The sequence below is a fragment of the Corythoichthys intestinalis genome, chromosome 15 (assembly GCF_030265065.1).
Source record: "Corythoichthys intestinalis isolate RoL2023-P3 chromosome 15, ASM3026506v1, whole genome shotgun sequence".
In the NCBI taxonomy this organism is placed as follows: domain Eukaryota; kingdom Metazoa; phylum Chordata; class Actinopteri; order Syngnathiformes; family Syngnathidae; genus Corythoichthys; species Corythoichthys intestinalis.
In genome coordinates this window covers 33,800,425-33,822,500 of record NC_080409.1, presented here as the reverse complement: position 1 = coordinate 33,822,500, position 22,076 = coordinate 33,800,425, and the positions used below count along the sequence as shown (strand labels likewise).

General features: G+C 38.9%; 1 protein-coding gene across 3 annotated transcripts in view; it reads right to left on the bottom strand.

Moving 5' to 3' along the window:
* The window catches only part of zgc:110158 (uncharacterized protein LOC553590 homolog), a 93,163-nt gene that overhangs the window by 59,419 nt on the left and 11,668 nt on the right, over positions 1-22,076 (bottom strand). For all 3 annotated transcript variants that reach the window (XM_057858784.1, XM_057858785.1, XM_057858786.1), the window contains exons 2-3: positions 10,782-10,854; positions 4,200-4,261 (exon numbers count right to left, since the gene is read on the bottom strand). In XM_057858784.1, the coding sequence (XP_057714767.1) occupies positions 4,200-4,261; positions 10,782-10,854 (135 nt within the window). The remainder of the gene's footprint in view (positions 1-4,199; positions 4,262-10,781; positions 10,855-22,076) is intronic.

Here is a 22,076-nt window from a genome sequence, read left to right as displayed (position 1 = left end):
GGTGGGTGGGTCGCGGTTTGATACAAGTGGGGGGTCGGGTCACACACTCAGTAAGCCTGGTCAACTCACATTGTATACACTGTCATATATGTACCGTAAGTAGTTGATTGCTTAATGTCTGGCTACATGCAGGGGTTGACAATATAAATGGCCCGGTGGCTCGGACATACTTTTAAAACCTTCAGGGCCACCAGAATGCTCCAACCAAATAAGGTGTCGATTAAAAATAAAATCTTATTTCACATTAATTCCCAGTGGTTCTGTGTTTAGAGGTTATCTCGATCAAAGAGAACCTTACAGTCTATGCAGCCAGCCGTTGCTCTCCGTGGGGTGTAAACACACCTCGTTCTAGGGCTGTAACGAATACTCGAGTAACTCGAGTTTAAAAACTGATCCGAGTAATTTTATTCACCTCGAGGAATCGTTTAATTTTACCAGCTCTAAGCATTACGTTTTGCCTGGACTACTTTTAATGCGGAACAACGCGCTGATGTCACGTGCGTAGAGGAAGAAGCAATAAAAAAAAAAACTTTCTGCAGCCGACAGCCGCTAAAAACTACGCCGACCTTGCTAAAAACTAGCCCGCATGATGCTACGGTGGTAGCAGGTAGTGTCTGATGCGTCTCTTAGATATCACATGTATGTTGAACTAGATGCGAAATGACAGACTGGGCGGCATTAGTAAACAGCCACCATCTTAAAGCAGTAGACTTCTCAGCGCTAATAAATAAGATTAACGTTACTGTCACTCGCTCACGTAACGTTAGCCCTGCGGAGGGCTAGGTTGCTATCAATTATGACCACTGTCGATGCGTGGCTAACGTCTCTTACATACAGGCTTTATTTAATCTGTGAAAACATAGCGCTGTAGAGTGATGAGGGTGTAAAATAAAAACTTAATAATGCTAACTGTCAATGTTAGCTCAGTAGTCATTGCTGGATAAAACACCAAGTAGCACTAGTCCCTAATGTGCTCTAATACAGCAGGTATCACACTGCAACGTTGACAAAAGAGTCACCCGCTTCGTTAGGTTGCAATTATTTATTTTTTGGGAACTTGTGGAACAACTACATAGTATGAAACCTATGGTAAGAACATATTGTGATAATTCATCAGCGTGACTACAGAGAGAATAGTATCGTCATAAGGATGGTCTATCTTGAAAATCTTTAGTCATAATTGCCTTAGTCATCTCTTTGACTTCTAAATAGTAGCCATGACAATCGAACCGGGGGAGACTTCCAGAGGGCAGTAAGGGGAAGACAGAAAAGCTTCGCCTAGGCATAGGGCTCTGTGGCAGGCGTGCCTCCTCCTGGACCTCCTAGGAAATAATGTTTTTTGTGTGTTTGCTTGTTACCCGAAAACATTCGAAATATGTGTAAGTGGTCAGTGGAATCGATTTGGGTTAATTCTTGTTTCTGGTTAGGTTATTCATGTTCCGGGTTGGTGCACGATGTAAAGTTGGAAACTGGTAAATGCTGATGATAAAGCAAACTTTGACTTAGACTTTGACAGCCAACTGAGGAGGACATGGAGGAAAAACTGGCTATACTGGAGTGATTATGGAATGAATATGGATGTGATTATAGAATTGGAATAGGATTATTTGCACTAGATTCATGTTTTTGCACCGCTTTGCTGCACTTTAATTTTTATCTGCAGAAATTTTCGCAATATAAGGCGCACCTGACTATAAGCCGCCACCCACCAAATTTGACATAAAAACGGCATTTCTTCATAGATAAACTGCACTGGACTATAAGCCGCAGCTGTCCTCACTGTATTTACACCAAAAGATATCAACCGGTAACACTTTATTTGACAGCGGCATCATAAGACTGTCATAAGACCAAATGAACCACCATGAAGCTTTGAACCAATTGCTGCAAAGCTTCATTGCTTCAAGAAACTTCAATTTGGCCATCACTGTTGTCTTGGGGGAGACAGTCAACCTCTGCTGCCACCTGCTGTCAACACTGTTGTCGTCCAACATCCCTCTTACAGATGTAAAAACAGCACTACAGATGTAAATAAAGGCATGAAAATGGGTCATGGGTTAAAAAGGTGAGAAGGGTCTGGAGGAAATATGTTCCCGGTACGCTGTACAACTGGGGCTGTCCCAAATGACTAATTTTCTCCTGATTAGTCAGCCGACTATTTTTACGATTAGTCGACTAATCTATTAAACCCCCCCCCCCTTTTTTTTTTAAACTAATTTAGCAATGAAATTTTTGATGACGCTTAATAATTCACAAAAACATTTTGGAACACTTAAATTCTTTATTAAATCACAAATAAACAATGAGGTCAAATGCTGAGAGCATTAACTAGTGCAAAAGAATAGAATGTAAACAGATTCAGAACACTGACTTCGCCTTTCCAACATGATTCAAAACAATTCTTCAAAAAATATCTAGCATTAATATTATAGTATACTACTACATATAATCGTATCATAATAATTATTCATTGCCCATCAGATTTTTCATTAAGGGTGTCATTTTAAAGCTATTCTTAGTGTAGAATTTGAATTCTGAAGTATGTGGGAAAAACTCCAGAATTCGTTATTTATGTGACGAACATGACGTGCTTCTATTTTGAAATGTTCAGCGGAAGTACATTTGCTAAACGGCTAACGTAAAATTTACACTCTGCAAAAAAAAAGCTCTTTTTGTCATTGCATGGGGTGTCAGGAATAGATTTTCGTCTGATATTTTTTTTCGTTTGCAAATGCTGTTAACCAGCGATTTTTCATGTTTGAATGTCACCTTTTAATCGTAAGTTTGCGTTTTGGAGAGTAGTTTGTCTTTTTTCCCCATTAGTCTCAATTTAGCAATGCTAACGTTTACAGTGTTTAATATAGAAGTGTTTCCTTATTTTGTATGTCTGAATTTTAATTCTACGGCGTGTTGATGACCAATAAACATCTGTGAAAAGAAAGTGAGTCTCATATGTCATCAACACGCACGTATAAACGCACGCACGAATGTATGCACACACGCACGTACACGGCGATAAAACGCAGCTGTGAAAATTACCACCCTTATTTCAATTTACCTTGCGATAAATAAACGTATTGTTAGTTAGATGGACTTATGATCTGTAAGCTTGTTGTCTCCAGTCGGGTTCCAAAATACAACTGGGTGACGGCGCTTTAGGTGTTCATTCACGGCCACATGCAGCCACGCTTGGCATTGAAGCGAAAGGACACAACAGTGTACCCTCCTTTGTTTTGTTGAAATAAGTCAATGTTTTGGCCACTCTGGTGCGCGTTTTCGGCTTTGTGCCACTTTCCCCGCTTGCATACCAAGCGTCCGACAATAAAAAAATTTCCTGACCCCCCCAGCCCCCCTAAAAATGTCCTCCTCGGATCTACACAATTCACTAGTTCACCCTTTTTTACTTCAAACGGCAAATTTCTCCGAAAGGTGAGAGATTTTCATGCCTGTAAATAACAAATCACAATTCATGTTCTGTGCCAATTATTTCTTCAGTCACTGTTCTAGTTGTTTCATTCATTGCTAGTTGTGAAATCGGGTAACACTTTATTTGACAGTGGCGCCATAACACTGTCATATGACCATCATAATAATGACATGACACTGCTATGAGCATTAATGAATGCTTGTGACAGATGTCATTTTGTGTCATCTGGCAAATTTTCTCCCTTTTGAACAGATGCAAAAGATCCGAGCTGGACATACTGTAAATGTAGATAGTGACAAAATTTGCCGTACGACACTTAATGACATCTGTCATAAGCATTCATTAAAGCCCATGATAATGTCATGTCATAATTCTGACGGTCTTATGGCAGTCTTATGACACCACTGTCAAATAGTGTTACCCATTAACCCAAATAAATTTAACAAATAAGCCGCACTGGCCTATAGGTCAAAGGATTCAAAATGAGGGGAAAAAAGTAGCAGCCTATTGTCCAAAAATTACGGTAACTCAAAAAAAAAAAATGTTATTCAAGCAAATTGTTCTTTTTCGTGATTATTGGGATCAATAACTGACGCATTGAGCTGGCCTAGTGGTTTTGATAGTGGCGCCAGTGAACTTCAAATGTCTCTTATTGTCTAACCCTGACATGGTTACCAAAAATCAATTTCTGCTCATCTATTAACAGGGGAACATATCACACTCTATTCTACGCTATGAGGAAAAACAAAGCAATAGAAATTGTGATGCTCACCACCACCACGAATGGAGAAATCCAGGAGGTTCCCCTAATGTGATGTTCTTCTCCCATCGAATCTAGGAAAAGAAGAAGAGAGACTCACAGTTAGGCCTGTCGCGATAACAAATTTTAGTGTGCGATAATTTATCTCATAAATTATTGCGATATGCGATATTATTGCGCCCCCCAATTTTTTTTGAAACCAATTTACAATAACACAGTGAGAATACAGTATACATTAATAGATCAAGTACACTCATTTAAACGCGATAAATATTTACTCTTAAATCCAAAATATACTTTTGAAGAAATCACAACTATAAACAATAGACCATGCCTCTTAAGTAAAAGACAACAATATTAATACCGCACAGAAACACAGCATAAATAAAATGTGTTTTTCAAGAAAGAAAAATAAAATTGCACTTAATAACTTAAGAGTTTAGGCAAATGAAAACTTTTCCCCTCATAGCTTCTGCAATGGTGTTCCATAGGGATGCAACGATACAGTTAAGTCACGGTTCCGTACGATTTTCGATACGGGGGACACAATTTTCGATCCGATTCAATACATTTAATGCTCTGGAAAAAATATATATATATTTTTTTTGTTTCTTTTTTTTTTTTTGCTAACGAGCAAAAATTAAATTGCCATCATATAAACATGCACTTTACTGCATAATATTTATGTGCTTACGTCTTGCTGATCTGAAAAAGTTTTGTATAAATGTGCTGATAACAATTTTTACTGTTTGTAAAGTGAGGCGGGTCACACTGTTGATTGCTACAGCTCTCTTAGCAGCTAGGTTTCCTACATGAGCAAGACATCCTATTTGTGGTCCGAATCCATCTGTGTAACGTACTGAATTAACAATATTTGCAACATTATCTATAGCCACTGGTATGGATTGATTTGGCCTTCCTAACTTCCATTCAGTCATGACAAGTTTAGAATTCATCGATGTAGTACAGTTGTGGTCAAAAGTTTACATACACTTGTGAAGAACATAATGTCATGGCTCTCTTGAGTTTCCAGTTATTTCTACAACTCTGATTTTTCTCCGATAGAGTGATTGGAACAGATACTTCTTTGTCACAAAAAACATTCATGAAGTTCGGTTCTTTTATGACTTTATTATGGGTTAACAGAAAAAGTGATCAAATCTGCTGGGTCAAAAATATACATACATGGATCTGAAAAAGCGAATCATTGACTTGAACAAGTCAGGAAAGTCACTTGGAGCCATTTCAAAGCAGCTGCAGGTCCCAAGAGCAACAGTGCAAACAATTGTTTGTAAGTATAAAGTGCATGGCACTGTTTTGTCACTGCCACGATCAGGAAGAAAACGCAAGCTATCACCTGCTGCTGAGAGAAAATTGGTCAGGAGGGTGAAGATTCAACCGAGAATCACCAAAAAGCAGATCTGCCAAGAATTAGAAGCTGCTGGAACACAGGTGTCAGTGTCCACAGTCAAGCGTGTTTTGCATCTCCATGGACTGAGAGGCTGCCGTGCAAGAAGAAAGCCCTTGCTCCAAAAGCGGTACGTTAAGGCTCGACTGAAGTTTGCTGCTGATCACATGGACAAAGATAAGACCTTCTGGAGGAAAGATCTGTAGTCAGACGAAACAAAAATCGAGCTGTTTTGGCCACAATGCCCAGCAATATGTTTGGAGGAGAAAAGGTGAGGCCTTTAACCTCAAGTACACCATGCCTACCGTCAAGCATGGTGGTGGTAGTATTATGCTGTGGGGCTGTTTTCCTACCAATGGAACTGGTGCTTTACAGAGAGTAAATGGGATAATGAAGAAGGAGGATTACCTTCAAATTCTTCAAGATAACCTAACGTCATCAGCCCGAAGATTGGGTCTTGGGCGCAGTTGGGTGTTCCAACAGGACAATGACCTCAAACGCACATTAAAGTGGTAATGGAATGGCTAAATCAGGCTAGAATTAAGGTTTTCGAATGGCCTTCCCAAAGTCCTGACTTAAACCCCATTGAGAACTTGTGGACAATGCTGAAGAAACAAGTCCATGTCAGAAAGCCATCAAATTTAACTCAACTGCACCAATTCTGTCAAGAGGAGTGGTCAAAGATTCAACCAGAAGCTTGTGGATGGCTACCAAAAGCGCCTAATTGAAGTGAAAATGGCCAAAGGGCATGTTACCAAATATTAGCGCTGCTGTATGTATATTTTTGACCCAGTAGATTTGATCAATTTTTTCTGTTCACCCATAATAAAGTCATAAAAGAGCCAAATTTCATGAATGTTTTTGTGACAAAGAAGTATCTGTTCCAATCACTCTATCAGAGAAAAATCAAAGTTGTAGAAATAATTGGAAACTCAAGAGAGAGCCATGACATTATGTTCTTCACAAGTGTATGTAAACTTTTGACCACAATTGTATATGGATTACGTGTCCCATAATCACTCTGGGCTCACGTAGCCAATGGCATGGGACGTAGCACATCTAGTTTGCTATTTCATGATATCTAGTGTGTGCGCGCATTAAAAAAGTTAGAAAACGCCGCTGACGTTTCGTCTGCTCATTACTGCACAACACCAGCATATGACAATCGGCTTTCATAAACAGGACGAGTTTGAAGCACAGCGCTCTTAATTTGCCACTCAATGTTCATCATTTCCATTCAGCTGTCGGTTGTCAAAGCGAGGTTGTTCGTAGCAGCCAAGTCAGTAACTATGTTTTGGCGGACTTTGTTCTAAATATCCGGCGTTGTGTCGAAAAATAGCCGCCCTGCGTGAAATGTCACCCCTGACGGGAGCGCCCGGGTATACGTTGAACAATAGGATATAATGGGAAAGGTGGCTCCGGCGCTATTTTTACCGGACCTGGAACGAAGATGCATTTTGCGCAGTTGGTAACAAGGAATCCAAACATTTAATAGCACGTCTGCCGCACGCGCACATGCACGTGCACGCGAGGCGATAAATCGCACCGGAAAAATTACCGCCTTCATTTTTATTTATCGTGCGATAAATGGAATTATTGCATATTGCGACAGGCTTACTCACAGTCACTCCTGAAAGCTAGTAAAAAGTATTAACTCCTCTTTGGGAGGAATACAAGGGCTTTAATCGTTACAGTTATTAACACGTCCGCCTCACAGTTCTAAGATCAAGGTTCAATCCTGGGCTGTGATCTTCCTTTGTGGAATTTGCATGTTCTCCCCATCCCTGCATGTGTTTTCTCAGAGTACTGCGGTAGTTTCCTCCCACATCCCAAAAACATGCATGCTAGGTTGATTGAACACTCCAAATTGCATCAAGAAGATGGTCTCTCATCTCTCAGATATTTGACATATTTCTCGGCATGTCTAGTTGAGTGACGTCATATTGTATTTCTTTTGCAGCTTTCTCTTTGAATACAGTAAACAGCAATACACATTAAGAACAGAAGCCCCAGTACTCAAACAAAAAAAAAATCCGTCTCCCACTTTTCCTGAAATTGGCTATGCAGGTTGCCAACCTTTTCTACACTTCAGGTTTTGAGAAAGGCATGCCAGGATGTTAGGAAATATATTCCTTCCACCTGGTGTCACTTTAGAACTACGTTTCAATTAAGATCTAATTCACTGGCTAAATTCTTTTAAAAAAAAAAGTATTTTAGCCAATCAAATGAAGGCAAGCAAATTACCAGTATTTCACTGTCTGTATCCACCTGACTCCTGGAAGTGACTCAGGCTTTGTTTGGCCCAGCTAAATTGCTAACACGAATCGAGAGGCCGCATCAGGTGTTTCTGAGTTAAGATCGCACTCGCCATACACGCCACCTAAGAATGTCGTGTAACTTTATCGAGTGCCATCATAAAAAATGTACGCCACACCTCGCCCGCTACTGCTGCTCATGCAATCACCATGAGGACATCAGCGACAACATCCAATGACTGAGAGGGCCGTCACGAAATTCCTTCAGTGTTCTGAACTACCGTAATTTTTTTCTTAGCAATCAATACTACAGAGTTCATACCTTAGGTTTTCTCCAGTTACTCTTATTTCCTCCAACATTCCAAAAACATGACTCTTAAGCCCCGTCCAGACATACAAAGAAGTCCGGTAATGTACAGGTATTTAACCCGCACGCACTAACTGTAAATGCAATTTGCAACCTATATTACGGGATCGCACTGTGTGAATGAAGCAGGTAAAGTTCTGCTCAGAGCACAGAGTTTGATGACGTCACTCTCATGTGTCTACAGCGCACTACACAACAATCCTCTTTTTTTTTTTTTTTTTTTTTTTTGTACCCTAAGCAAACTAGTGCTGCAACGATTAATCGATTTAACTTGAGTATTCTATGAGAAAAAAAAATTTCAAATTAAATTTTGCTGCTTCGGGTATTCGTTTAATTAAAGTGGCGTTGTAATGGTATATTTTGAAAGTCTTTGCATTGAGTTTTACTGATCTAGGTGGATACACTGCCCTCTAGTTGGCCTCATTTCACATGGCTCAATCCAACTGCTCACTGTTAAGACCAACATAAGCAAAGTTCTTGTTTGAGCTAATGTTTTATTTTTAATGCATTCGTAATGTAGTTTATTGGTCCATTTAGCCGTTTTTTGTGGGAATCTGTGTCTGAACCATTTGTTAAGAGCATTGAAAAAACAATTTTTTTTTTTAAGTTTGAGGCTCAGGTATTTTAATTTTTCATGTTCCTTATCCGATTAATTAACTAGTTCATCGATTAATCGACAACTAAAATAATCGATAGCTGCAGCTCTAAAGCAAAATAGTTATTCACACAGTAGATCTGACAACTGTTTGCCGAGCTTAGAAAAAGACTTAAGTTTTGAATGGGACGGCGCAATATTCTGTAGCAGAGCAGAGAAATTACAAGTGTTGAGTAACTTGAGTAGTCATTGGAGGTGAGAATCTTGGAGAACCTAACGATTCGATTGCGATTCAGGGGCTACGATTCGATTATAAATCGACTATTAATACACCCCCCATCTTTCGCATCTAGTTCTCTATATATGTTTTAACGCCGCCATCGTCTGTCCTTTCGCATCTAGTTCTATATATATGTGGTATTTATCGTAGCATTTTGCGGCCGTATGTTTGTAGCAACTAGCAACTGGGCTTTGTTTGTAGCAGCTGTTGGCCGCAGTCAGGTATTATTGTTTTTTTATCTACCGGCTTAAGTTGAACATGATATTCTCGGTCCGTTCCTCATTGCATCCCGAAGACCGCGCTGACTGTGTTTTAGTTCCGCTTTACCTGGTAAAATTAAATAATCGGAATTTGGATGTTTGTGAGTCGTTCTCGAATCTTCGAATCACGAATAATCTAAGAATCTGAAATTTCGCACGCCTGTAGTATTTTTAGCATATTTTCTTTGAATTATTTTAAATTTCCTAAATATACGTGATTGAGGTCATTTCGTTGGTCAGTCTGGTCAATAAAAAATGAACGTGTCAGTTTCATACAGTTGATTAACTTTATTTCTCCAGCAGAATCTAAAATAAGAAACAGGACCACATAATGCCCAAGCTACACGCAGCATTTAAAAGCTGCTAACAGCTACATTTCCCTCTAGTATAAACGTAAGTGAACCAATAAAATACCGGGACATTTCCTTATGTCTGAAAGCCACGAGTAGGGTAGATTCCAGGTTACATTACCAGAGGTTGCGCTAGACTTTTTCATTGTCTGTCATTTTGACTGACAGGGTCATAAAAATCCGGTCATAATCTATTTTTACCCGTCACTTAAATTTTTAAAATGATGATAATGACATTGTGGTGACCATTTGTTTGGCATAATTATCCGTACGTGTGTCCATTTGGCCGAGCGCGTTAGCGGCTAAGACACAGTCATGTGACAGAGACACTTAAGAGCCGCGCGCGTTCCGGCTTGAATATGAAGAGAGAGTTCACAGAGAGCAGCAGAGCTACAGCGGCTGGACACAGAAAATTCGAGCTAACAAGACTCTTAACATTGCATACCGCTTCAACATATTCAATAGTATTTAGTTTTCATTCATTTTAAATTAATATTCTGTCCGAACAAGCTTAACAGAGAATCCACACCATGCCATCACACATCAAGCAGATGTATGTATGTAACTTTTTTCCGCAGTGACAAAAACAGCTGACTGTGGCCCCAGTAGGTAGGTAGCCTACCATATGTAGCATATGGAACAATGAAATTAACAGTTCACCTGCTGTGGCCTGAACGTAGTTTCACACCTTCCTCCTGGTGCGCATGGACTTGAATTGCGTGCCCGCTTGTGCAGTCCCTGTTTTTTCACCTCTTTTATCAACACCATCTTCGTTTTGGGGCTTTTTGAAGAAACTTCGGACACTCAGTTGCCTTGACATTTTTCAGAGTAAGGCCAACGACGTCATGCATCAAGAGAGACAATAGCTAATTAATACGCTCACTCGCCACCCTGTGGTCTGGGGTGTGAATTGCAACCTGTCAAAATGACGGATGGACTTCAGTTTTTTCTGTCACCGTTTTAAAAAATCGGTCAACGACGGAAAATATTCGGTTAACGCGACCCCTGCATTACCCACTAATGTTCCAGTATAATATGTCTGAAAACAGCTTTTACAGTGAAGTGGCAACAATTCTTACCTCAGAAAGGAAGGTCTGTGCTGACTTCTGTGCTCCCACGTGTAGTAGGTACTCGTACACATACAACGCCAACCTGAAATACAAACACCAAGTTAAAGACAAACAGTTAAAGACTGAATTATTTTGTTTTCAGCAGTTTACAAACAAAAGCAGAAATAGTGAACTTGTCAGAATTGAGTAAAGTGCAAACCTTTCGCTAAGAAACAGTCTGATTTGTTAGCGACTGAAATTTAGCACTTTTGTGACTTTTTAGTGGAAAAACTTTAGAAGGAAAACAACTACTGGCTTTTTACAGGCTCTTGTAGTACATGACGTGACAGTCTGCAAATATAGACAAACTGTTTTTATAGCTCATTCCTTTGGGTTAACTCCGTATTTTCTTCTGTAGTTTTAAAAGGTACTAAAATGTAATGCAGCTGATGGAAGATGCGAGTCTAATTGATGATAGTTAAAAGGCAAGTACAGTTGTACCTGTTACATACAGTACAAAGTTAATTAGTTCCAGGACCCTTGTTTGTAAGTTGAAATGGCCGTATGTCGAGCAAGATTTTCCCATAAGAATACATTAGTCATTTCACAGCCCGAAAACCTAAAGTAAATTCTTAATAAATACTGCTGGTACTATTGCAAATAGCAATTACACGGATCAAAACAAATAAATTATAAATAAAAATCGGACTAAAAGTATAATAATAGTAATAGTAATAATAATAATACCAGTAATAATGTAACGAATTGGATTCCAATGTGGCGGATACGGGTTGCGTGGTGTACCTAAACGCACCGCGTGGCTGATGACACAGTGAGAGAGAGTGCATTAGATTATTTTACCTTAACTTTTTATGTTCTGTTGTTGGGCGTCAGCTAGGGCGGACAGTAGGCGTGTTGTCTTGCACAAGTTTGAAATGATTAAAAACCTGACGAAGCTGGCGATTTCTTTGGCGATGTTACAATAATAATAATTGCTACCTTAACTCATTTGCTCCCAAAAACTTAAATACGTTCTATTTTTAATTGCTTCAGTGTCCCAAAAACGTATTTATGCGTCTTTTGCGTTTTTGTTTTTTTGTTTTTAACAAGAGGCCTCTATAGGTTTCGATCTATCTAAAATATAATGCACAAAGCTCAAAACCCATTTTAAAGCAATAAAACTGGCCACTGGAGGTCAGTAAGAACTCATCTCGGGCCAAGAAAGGAAGTGAAGAAAAATGGTCAGGAAACGGAAGTTGAAGGGATCTTATGAAGAGGCGTGGGGATTTGAGAAAAAATGTGAAGAACGATCGGTAAAAAAAGCCAAACGACACTGGAGGAGTGTTTTGAAAAGAAAACGAAACAACCGTCAAATAGGATTCAAAAAAATCTATCTTGATGAGACAGACGGTGACGTCCACAACAGCGTCAGGTTCCACACGCGTTCTGCGGAGCTCACGTTGCGTTACTTCTTAGCCCGAGGTTGAAACCAACGATGAAGATGATGAAAAAAGTGAGACCGATCCTGATCCGGACTCATCAGATTAGCCACGGGAGCAGCTGAGAGCCTTCCCCGTTGCTATGTGCGCAAATAGTTCAACAGTTCAATAGTTTAGTAACGTGTAAATAAATTGTTACTTTGCGATCAAAAGCTCTATTTGTCTTGTTGTTTATCTTATTTTGTAAAAGGAAAACATTATTCAGATGTTTGGTATTTAACTAAAGCAAAAAATAGCTGTGTATAAGTCAAAATTATGTTTGAACTGTATAATTTCACAAAAAGCTCAATTTCTCAGTTTTTTCATCAGAAATTGGAAAACTGCTCAAACTAAGCTATTTTCTAATGCTGATTTCTAAAGAATGGAAAAAGATATGAGCTAACTTTTTTTCTGCTGAAGAGGAGAGTCTAATCTTTCTTTTGGTGTGTTCCATATTTATATAACAATAGAACAGAATCTTCTGTGGGCCTTGCAAAATCAGTCAAAATCCTGTAACACGGCCGGAAGCGAAGGGCTTTGCTCCAGTGAAAATGGCTGGGAGTGAATGAGTTAACTTATAAATCATGGCATCATGGCAAACGGAGGTCAGAGGTGGACCGTTGAGATCGTAGACATTCTACGGCCGTAATGTCGAGCCAGTTCACGGACGCGCACACCACGCTCATATTTTTCTATCATTTCCATGGAAAGTGTCACCTTTTCCCTTTTTTACACCACCTGGACTAACATTCTTGGAACCTATGTTGATTTCTCTCACAAGAAAATCAGCCGTGCTTCCATCTTGTGAGATAACAAAGTAACTGTGGCGCTGTCATAAATCATCGTATTTTGAGCATGTCGCCGGATGTAGAAACAAATGGCGAGTCAAATTTTACGTCGGATGTCGAAAAGATCGTGTGTCGAAGCGATCGTATGTCAAGGTACCACTGTAGTTTTTCAATATTGAAAATCTTTGGCTTGGCTTAAAGGGAAAGACAACACCACAGGGTTTCCCCAAGTGCTTATTAAGCCTGGTGGGCTGTCATGCTTTTCTAGCGCCCTCGAGGCAAAAACGTTGCTACTTTGTACAAAAGAAAGCATCAAAAACATTCATATTTAAACCACATTTTAACGGTGTTTGCCGATGCGGTTCAAAACGCAATGGCGACTTACAGTCGATATGTCAACAAAACGGTCCCGCCTCTCTGCCATTGCGCTGAAACTGCGTTGTGTTTTTGTTTATTGTTAAAACTGTATTTCAAAACTGCCTTTCTGTAAGCTTCTACGTTTAAGTATTGTTAATAAATGGCTTATAGCAATAGCTTATAGCAAAAACACTGCTTATGAATCCAGGCATTTTGTGACATCACTTATAGACCCTACCCACCGACGTCACAAAATCACGTGATCACTGTATTGTTCCGCCCCATTGTCCGTCATTTTGTGTCTGTATTATCAATGGTCTCAATTGATCGAGCAATTTATAATGCATTTCATGGAAGACCCGGTGCTTTCGGATGCCGTAAACTCACTGGATGCGTTGCATAAAAGGCGTTATGTGGAAAAGCTTCAGTTTATCCATCCATCCTAAATCGATGTTTTTCGACCCGCTGTCTTCGCCGTCTTTGCCTGACATCTGCTAGCTACCCTGATATTTACAACTATCTTGTCCACACAAAATCAGCCTATTCTCACGAAAGTTTGAAAAACTTTAAGAGCTTGGAGGCTTATAAATACTTCGTTGCTGGTTGGGTGAAACAGGTCCTCGTCCACGAAAATTCGGCAGGAATCTATCTTGTGCTTGGAAAGGTGAGTTACGAAATTTTCAATTCAAAATCTTTTGTTCTTGCTAACATCCACTGTCAAGTCTAATGTATTTCATGTCATTTGTCAATGGAGCTAGGGCTTTTAATGTTTATATGGTTTAGCAATAGCACTCTCACTACATACATACGTGTATGTTGTCAGCGATGAGCCTAGCAATGATCTTAATTGTGGTTGTCAGCCCAAAACCCTCTAAATATATATTAAATGCATCTTACCAGATATAAAATGACTACTACATAATCTGTGGTAATCGTTTGGAGCCCAGTTTTCTCGTCTAATTGCAGCAGCCCATCTCGCTCTCCTCACCGGGTCTCTCGGAATCCGGTAGAACTTCAAGTCTCACCGTCTATCTTCTCTGTTATTGCAACCGACCGCCACACACGCCTTCACCATTTTGATTATTAATGTTAACGAGCAGAAAAACACGCCGTAAATAGGAGGAATGTACGTAGCCGTAACAGGTAAACACAATGTGTTGACGGACAATTGGGCGGCACCAGTCAGGAGGGCGGAGTTGTGACGTCACGTGGGTAGGGTCTATAGACCCTACTCACGTGACGTCACAGCCACGCCCCCGCGCCATGTTGTCCGGATACTAGTCATGTTAATGCATTAGCGCTTCGTAAATTCCTCCTATTATGGCGTGTTTTTCTGCTCGTTAACATTAATAATCAAAATGGTGAAGTCGTGTGTGGCGGTCGGTTGCAAAAACAGAGAAGATAGACGGAGAGACTTGAATTTTTACCGTATTCCGAGAGACCCGAAGAGGAGACCGAGATTGACTGCTGCAATTCGACGAGAAAACTGGGCTCCAAACGACTACCACAGATTACGTAGTAGTCATTTTATATCTGGTAAGATGCATTTAATATATATTTAGAGGGTTTTGGGCTGAGAACCACAATTAAGATCATTGCTAGGCTAATCGCCGACAACATACACTCAGACGTTGTGAATGAACTACCTGAAAATATATAATTATAAGGGGATAATCAGACAGTTGTCATACAATTAATTTACAATTTCACTATTTAGGTCAAAAGCCAAAAAATAAATTCAACTAGGGACAATCTGGAGTAGTGCTATCGCACTTCATATTTATTACGTATTATATATGTATATAGTGAGAGTGCTATCGCTAAACCATATAAACATTAAAAGCCCTAGCTCCATTGACAAATGATATGAAATACATTAGACTTGACAGTGGATGTTAGCAAGAACAAAAGATTTTGAATTGAAAATTTCGTAACTCACCTTCCGAGCACAAGATTCCTGCCGAATTTTCGTGTACGAGGACCTGTTTCACCCAACCAGCAACGTAGCATTTATAAGCCTCCAAGCTCTTAAAGTTTTTCAAACTTTCGTGAGAATAGGCTGATTTTGTGTGGACAAGATAGTTGTAAATATCAGGATATCAGATGTCAGGCGAAGCCAGCGGGTCGAAAAACATCGATTTAGGCATCAAATACGGATCTGGCGAATGGATAAACTGAAGCTTTTCCACGTAACGCCTTTTATGCAACGGATCCAATGAGTTTACAGCGTCAGATAACACCGGGGCTTCCATGAATTGCTCTATAACTTGCTCGACCAATTGAAAACAATGAGAATAGGTCTGAAAAAGAGGTACAATATGGCGGCCGGAAACAGCGACACGCCCATTTTGTGACGTAGGTGAGTAGGGTCTATACCAGGGGTCTGCTCCCTGCAGCTCCAGAGCTGCATATGGCTCTTCTACTCTTTTACTGTGGCTCTTGGTGATGATGGCAGTTAACTTTTTCAGTGCCATTGAATGTTCTTTCACCCCCCAACCCTCCCGCTTCAAATGGATTGGATTTCTAGCGCCATCAATGGCAGGTACCGGGTGAATCGCAGATGCTCTTACACTGATAAAATAATCGGTTGAGAAATAAACTAGTTACAACTTCATTTTAATGTCAATGCACTGATTTTGATAGTAATGTCGCCCCTACCAACATGGCTGCCCTGTGGCCATTTTGGTCTTTTCATGCTTGCACCATGAATTTAAATGAGTATCACTAGTAGAGCAGGGCGGTAAACCGAAAATTTACCGTCACCGAAATTCTTAACGATGACCGACGTAATTTTGACCATGTCGGTAAATTCGGTAAATTAATAAAACAAGAAAATAGTCTTTTCATCCCGCTTTGATTCTGTGTCGTTCGTCTATGTTCATTCCCCTTTAAGAAAGCAGTGAATGTGCTTACGTAGGGAGTCACGTGATCATCAGGAAGCCAATCAAACAAAAGCCCGGTAAGCTAACGCTAGCAGCTAACGCTACAAGCAAAACGTGATGGAGTGTGGCTTAAGGGAGGTTCACCAAACTTTCAACCGACATTTAGTAGACTCTTGGTGGCATCCAGACGGGCTTTCACCCGCTGTCCTCCTTTGTTCTCACGATTTCCGGAGATGGTGCTTTCAGTGCTTTCTACTGGTAGCCAGGCTAACGCTAGCTAGCGGCTAACGCTACAAATGAACGTTATGGAGTCGGATAGAGGCTCTAACCTGGTCGAAACGGCTGAACTTAATGAGTGGATTGGGCACGGACTGCATCTAGCAATTACTATGTGGCGTTATTTTGTATCTGTCTGTGTGTGTGATTCCTCTGATAGCTTTTGTGATGGTAAAGAATTCTGCATAAAGTACAATCCAACGGCGAAACTTATAATGACCGAGAAATGGCCCCAGCTATTTTTATTGTGCGTGCATTTATGAAAAAATGCACTGGGGGGGAAAAAAACCCTTAAACCATAAAGTAAACACTTGTATTTAATAATTATATCACAGCAGCCATTAACAATAAGTTGTCTTTTTGAAGTGTACTGTTCAAGCTGCAAGTCATTTGTGTTACAATTACATGTTTGCACAGGCATATTGATTTTGACAATGTACATTGTTCAAGTCATACACGCTGTTATGAATGTTCATACTTGAATTCTTATTGCTTACAATACATTTTTATTAGGGCTGTCAAGCGATTAAAAATTTTAATCGAGTTAATTACAGCTTAAAAATTAATTAATCGTAATTAATCGCAATTAATCGCAATTCAAACCATCTATATAATATGCCATATTTTTCTCTAAATTATTGTTGGAATGGAAAGATAAGACGCAAGATGGATATATATTTTCAACATGCGGTACATAAGGACTGTATTTGTTTATTTTAACAATAAATCAGTTCTAAATCAGTTATAGAAATTTCATATTAAAACCCCTCTTAATGTTTTCGTTTTAATAAAATTTGTTAAATTTTCAATCAAAAAATAAACTAGTAGCCCGCCATTGTTGATGGCAATAATTACTTACACTATAAAATCAGTCGCACCCAAACGCCAGCAGAGGGCAGCAAAACTCCGCAAAACACAATTAACAAGTGGGCCTTTCACTCTAGTGATATTTAAATATGTCTGAGCTGGGCAAGTGCGTTAATTGCGTCAAATATTTTAACGTGATTAATTTGAAAAAATAATTAACGCCAGTTAACGCGATAATTTTGACAGCCCTCATTTTTTATAAATTTAATGTTTAGACTGCATGTACAATTGTTAAATACAGTATATCAAATTGAATGCTGGTAAATAAATCAACAAGAAATAGTTAATCTGTATTTCATGCATTGATTCAGATTTTCAAATTATATAATAGTCCGCTTGGGCGAATTTATCGTCATTTATCGTTATCGAGATAAATCTGCTCAATTTATCGTGATACATGTTTAAGGCCATATCGCCCAGCCCTAATCACTAGTAGACGTCCAATCCCTTTCAAATATAAACAATGAGTTAACAAGTAATTTATTTTTAATTTAAATTGGATTGTACATTGTTCAAACCCAATTCTAAATTTGAAGATAATGGTGTTGTTTTAATACAAACAATAACAAATTATTTGGCCCCCAACAGGCATACTTTTTTTTTTTTTTGCAGTTCATGATATGTTAGATGCCAAAGGGCTTTTGTGGCTCCTAGTATTTTATTTTTGGGTGGGAGACACTCAAAACGGCTCTTTGAGTATCTAAGGTTGCCGACACATGAGGCCATGTCCACACGTAGCAGGATATTTGGCAAAAAGAAGACATTTTTCTACGGTTCGGCCTATCATCCACACGCACACGTACATTTAAAACAGGGTTCTTAAGAACGACGGGGAAAGTGAAGAAGTGCGAATTCTGCGTTTGTGGCGTAATCAAGTGGACACTGATAACCGAAGATTTAACTGGAAACGTTACTGACTGCGACAAACTTTTTCCTACGTCACATCCTAGTATGAGAACAACGTTTACATTTGGAGTAAATTAATCAACCGCTTTTTTGCTTCTATTTTTTTTTTTTTTTTAACAAACTCTTACTGTGCCTCTTATTAAAGAATGGTATTATGGATAATTATTTTATTGTTATAAATGTACTTAAAAATGAATGAAAGCAGCTGGCTACGGAAGTTGTTTTTTTTTGGAACATTTATTTTTTTCACAAATGTCCAGGTGTGGACGCAATTATTTTTTCCCAACGTATTAGGGCAGGATCCTCGGTTTTAAAAAATCCTGCTTGGTGTGGACATGACCTCTGTTATAGCCACAAACATACACACTGACAGATTTAAGCACAGGTTCATGTGATAATGGGTATTAACGATGTTTCTAGGAAGAACTGCCAATGTGGCCTACTCGCATTTGATTGGCTAATAGAGTACCTGCATTGACAAAATATCTGCCCACACTAAGAGCAGTCACTTCCTGGAAATACTGGCTTTTACAAATGTATTCACTTTTATACATGAGAAAAATGAAATTCTGTAAAGTCTTTCAGCTGGAGGCACTTTGACTTTAACAAGGCTCAGTTAGCATTTTTTTCAAATTACCTCTTAAACTGTCAATGGCACTTAAACACGATCATTCATTCCCAGATCAAATTGATTGAACATCTAACACAGTCAATGCGGCTGAATGAGCTAAAAAATTAATAAATACAAATGTAAATCTACATGACATTGACCCACTTCTGTTCCTAATAATACCGTCATAACCACGCAGCTAATCAGCTAACACTTAAGTGATGCTGGCAGTGGACACAATAATGGAGGTCAGTAACCACAGTCAGTGACATTTACATTGTTGAACTGCCTAGTCTATTAACAGACACTGCAATAATGTTGAAGAATGGGGAAAACCCCTATTGACAAGACATTGTGTTCCCCCACTCCCTCGCTTAGTCATGTTTAATAGGCCGTTAATGGACCATCAATCGAGCAGCGACGTGGTTATGACAGTGTGCCCAGGGTAGAAAGACCTCTTGACGGACAATTCCGCCCTAATGAGAGGCACAGTAAGTAGCCCATTGTCGGTCATCGGCCGGTCGATGAAACGCGGTTTAGAGATCAACTGTATGCCCTGTTATTTTCATGCTGTGTCAGCTATTGAAGTTTTCAGCCTAGATACTGCTTAGAGTAGAAGCACTTACACAGTAAAAGCAGATTTTTTTCCGTCTTTGTAATACCATGTCGCTGTTTTATCCAAAATTGGTACAGAGGTTTAAAGTGTGAAATCACTCTCAATAGTCAGCTCATAACTCAATGGCTGCAACCGGCAGTGATGGACAAACCAGAGTCTAAAAATACCATGTTTACATAGCCAGCACAGTAACTTTGACATATTAGCACAATACCGAAACAAAGGACACACATCAAGAATTTTCATGCCAACGGCTTTACTGTCTTCTTAAAAATGAACTCATGATCATTAAGTGCCAGCCACAGTTAAATTGGATTTGATGTCTATCGCTGTAAAGGACAGTGAATGAGTTAAGGCTGCAGAAATCCCTCACTATTGGGTGACCAAGTTGTTCTTTGACTTCATGAGCAAGTACACATTTTCATGTATAAATTAATAAATTAGGGCTGTCAAAATTATCACGTTAACGGGCGGTAATTAATTTTTTTTAATTAATCACGTTAAAATATTTGACGCATTTAACGCACATGCCCCGCTCAAACAGATTAAAATGACAGCACAGTGCAATGCCAACTTGTTACTTGTGTTTTTTGGTGTTTTGTCACCCTCTGCTGGTGCTTGGGTGCGACTGATTTTATGGGTTTCAGCACCAGGAGCATTGTGCAATTATTGACATCAACAATGGCGAGCTACTAGTTTATTTTTTGATTGAAAATTTTACAAATTTTATTAAAACGAAAACATTAAGAGGGGTTTTAATTAGGGCTGTCAAACGATTAAAATTTTTAATTTTAATTTTAAAAATTAATTAATCGTAATTAATCGCAATTCAAAACATCTATAAAATATGCCATATTTTTCTGTAAATTATTGTTGGAATGGAAAGGATGATGGATATATACATTCAACATAAGGTACATAAGTACTGTATTTGTTTATCATAACAATAAATCAACAAGATGGCATTAACATTATTAACATTCTGTTAAAGCGATCCATGGATAGAAAGACTTATAGTTATTAAAAGATAAATGTTAGTACAAGTTATAGAAATTTTATATTAAAACCCCTCTTAATGTTTTCGTTTTAATAAAATTTGTAAAATTTTCAATCAAAAAATAAACTAGTAGCCCGCCATTGTTGATGTCAATAATTACACAATGCTCATGGGTGCTTAAGCCCATAAAATCAGTCACACCCAAGCGCCATCAGAGGGCGACAAAACTCCAAAACACATGTAACAAGTTGGCATTGCACTGTGCTGTCATTTTAATCTGTTTGAGCGGGGCATGTGCGTTAATTGCGTCAAATATTTTAACGTGATTAATTGAAAAAATTAATTACCGCCCGTTAACGCGATGATTTCGACAGCCCTAGTTTTAATATAAAATTTCTATAACTTGGACTAACATTTATCTTTTAAGAACTACAAGTCTTTCTATCCATGGATCACTTTAACAGAATGTTAATAATGTTAATGCCATCTTGTTGATTTATTGTTATAATAAACAAATACAGTACTTATGTACAGTATGTTGAATGTATATATCCGTCTTGTGTCTTATCTTTCCATTCCAACAATAATTTACAGAAAAATATGGCACATTTTATAGATGGTTTGAATTGCGATTAATTACGATTAATTTTTAAGCTTTGATTAACTCGATTAAAAATTTTAATTGTTTGACAGCCCTAGTATAAATATATGTTTTAGGGCTCCCATAAACAATCGCTAACTAAGCATTAACTATTAATCAAGGCAGCCCAAATGCGTAAAAAAATATTTGTATAGAAGCTGAAGCGAGATACAGTGAAGAAAAGTATTTGAACACCCTGCTTTTTTGCAAGTTCTCCCACTTAGAAATCTTGGAGGAGTCTGAAATTTTCATCGTAGGTCCATGTCTACTGCGAGAGGGATAACTAAGAAGAAAAATCCAGAAATCTCAAGTCATGATTTTTTAACAATTTATTTGTGTGATACAGCTGCAAATAAGTATTTGAACACCTGTCTATCAGCTAGTATTCTGACCCTGAAACACATGTTAGTCAGCCTATTAAAAGTCCACCTCCACTCCATGTATTATCCTGAATCAGATGAATATGTCGGAGGTCGGTAGCTGCATAAAGACACCTGTCCACCCCATACAATCAGTAAGACTCAAACAGCTGTCCAAAGACACCACAGACAAAAATTGTACACCTCCACAAGGCTGGAAAGGGCTACGGAGTAATTGCCAAGCAGCTTGGTGACCAAAGGTCCACTGTTGGAGCAATCCATCGAAAATATAAGAAACTAAACATGACGGCCAATCTCAATCGGAATAGATCCCCATGTAAGATATCACCTTGTGGGGTCTCAATGATCCTAAGAAAGGTGAGGAATCAGCCCAGAAGTACAGACCAGGAGTTGGTCAATGACTTAAAAAGAGCTGGGACCACCGTTTCCAAGGTTACTGTTGGTAATACACTAAGACATCATGTAGCAGGTTCCCCTGCTTAAATAAGCACATGTCAAAGCCCGCCTTAAATTTGCCTATGACCATTT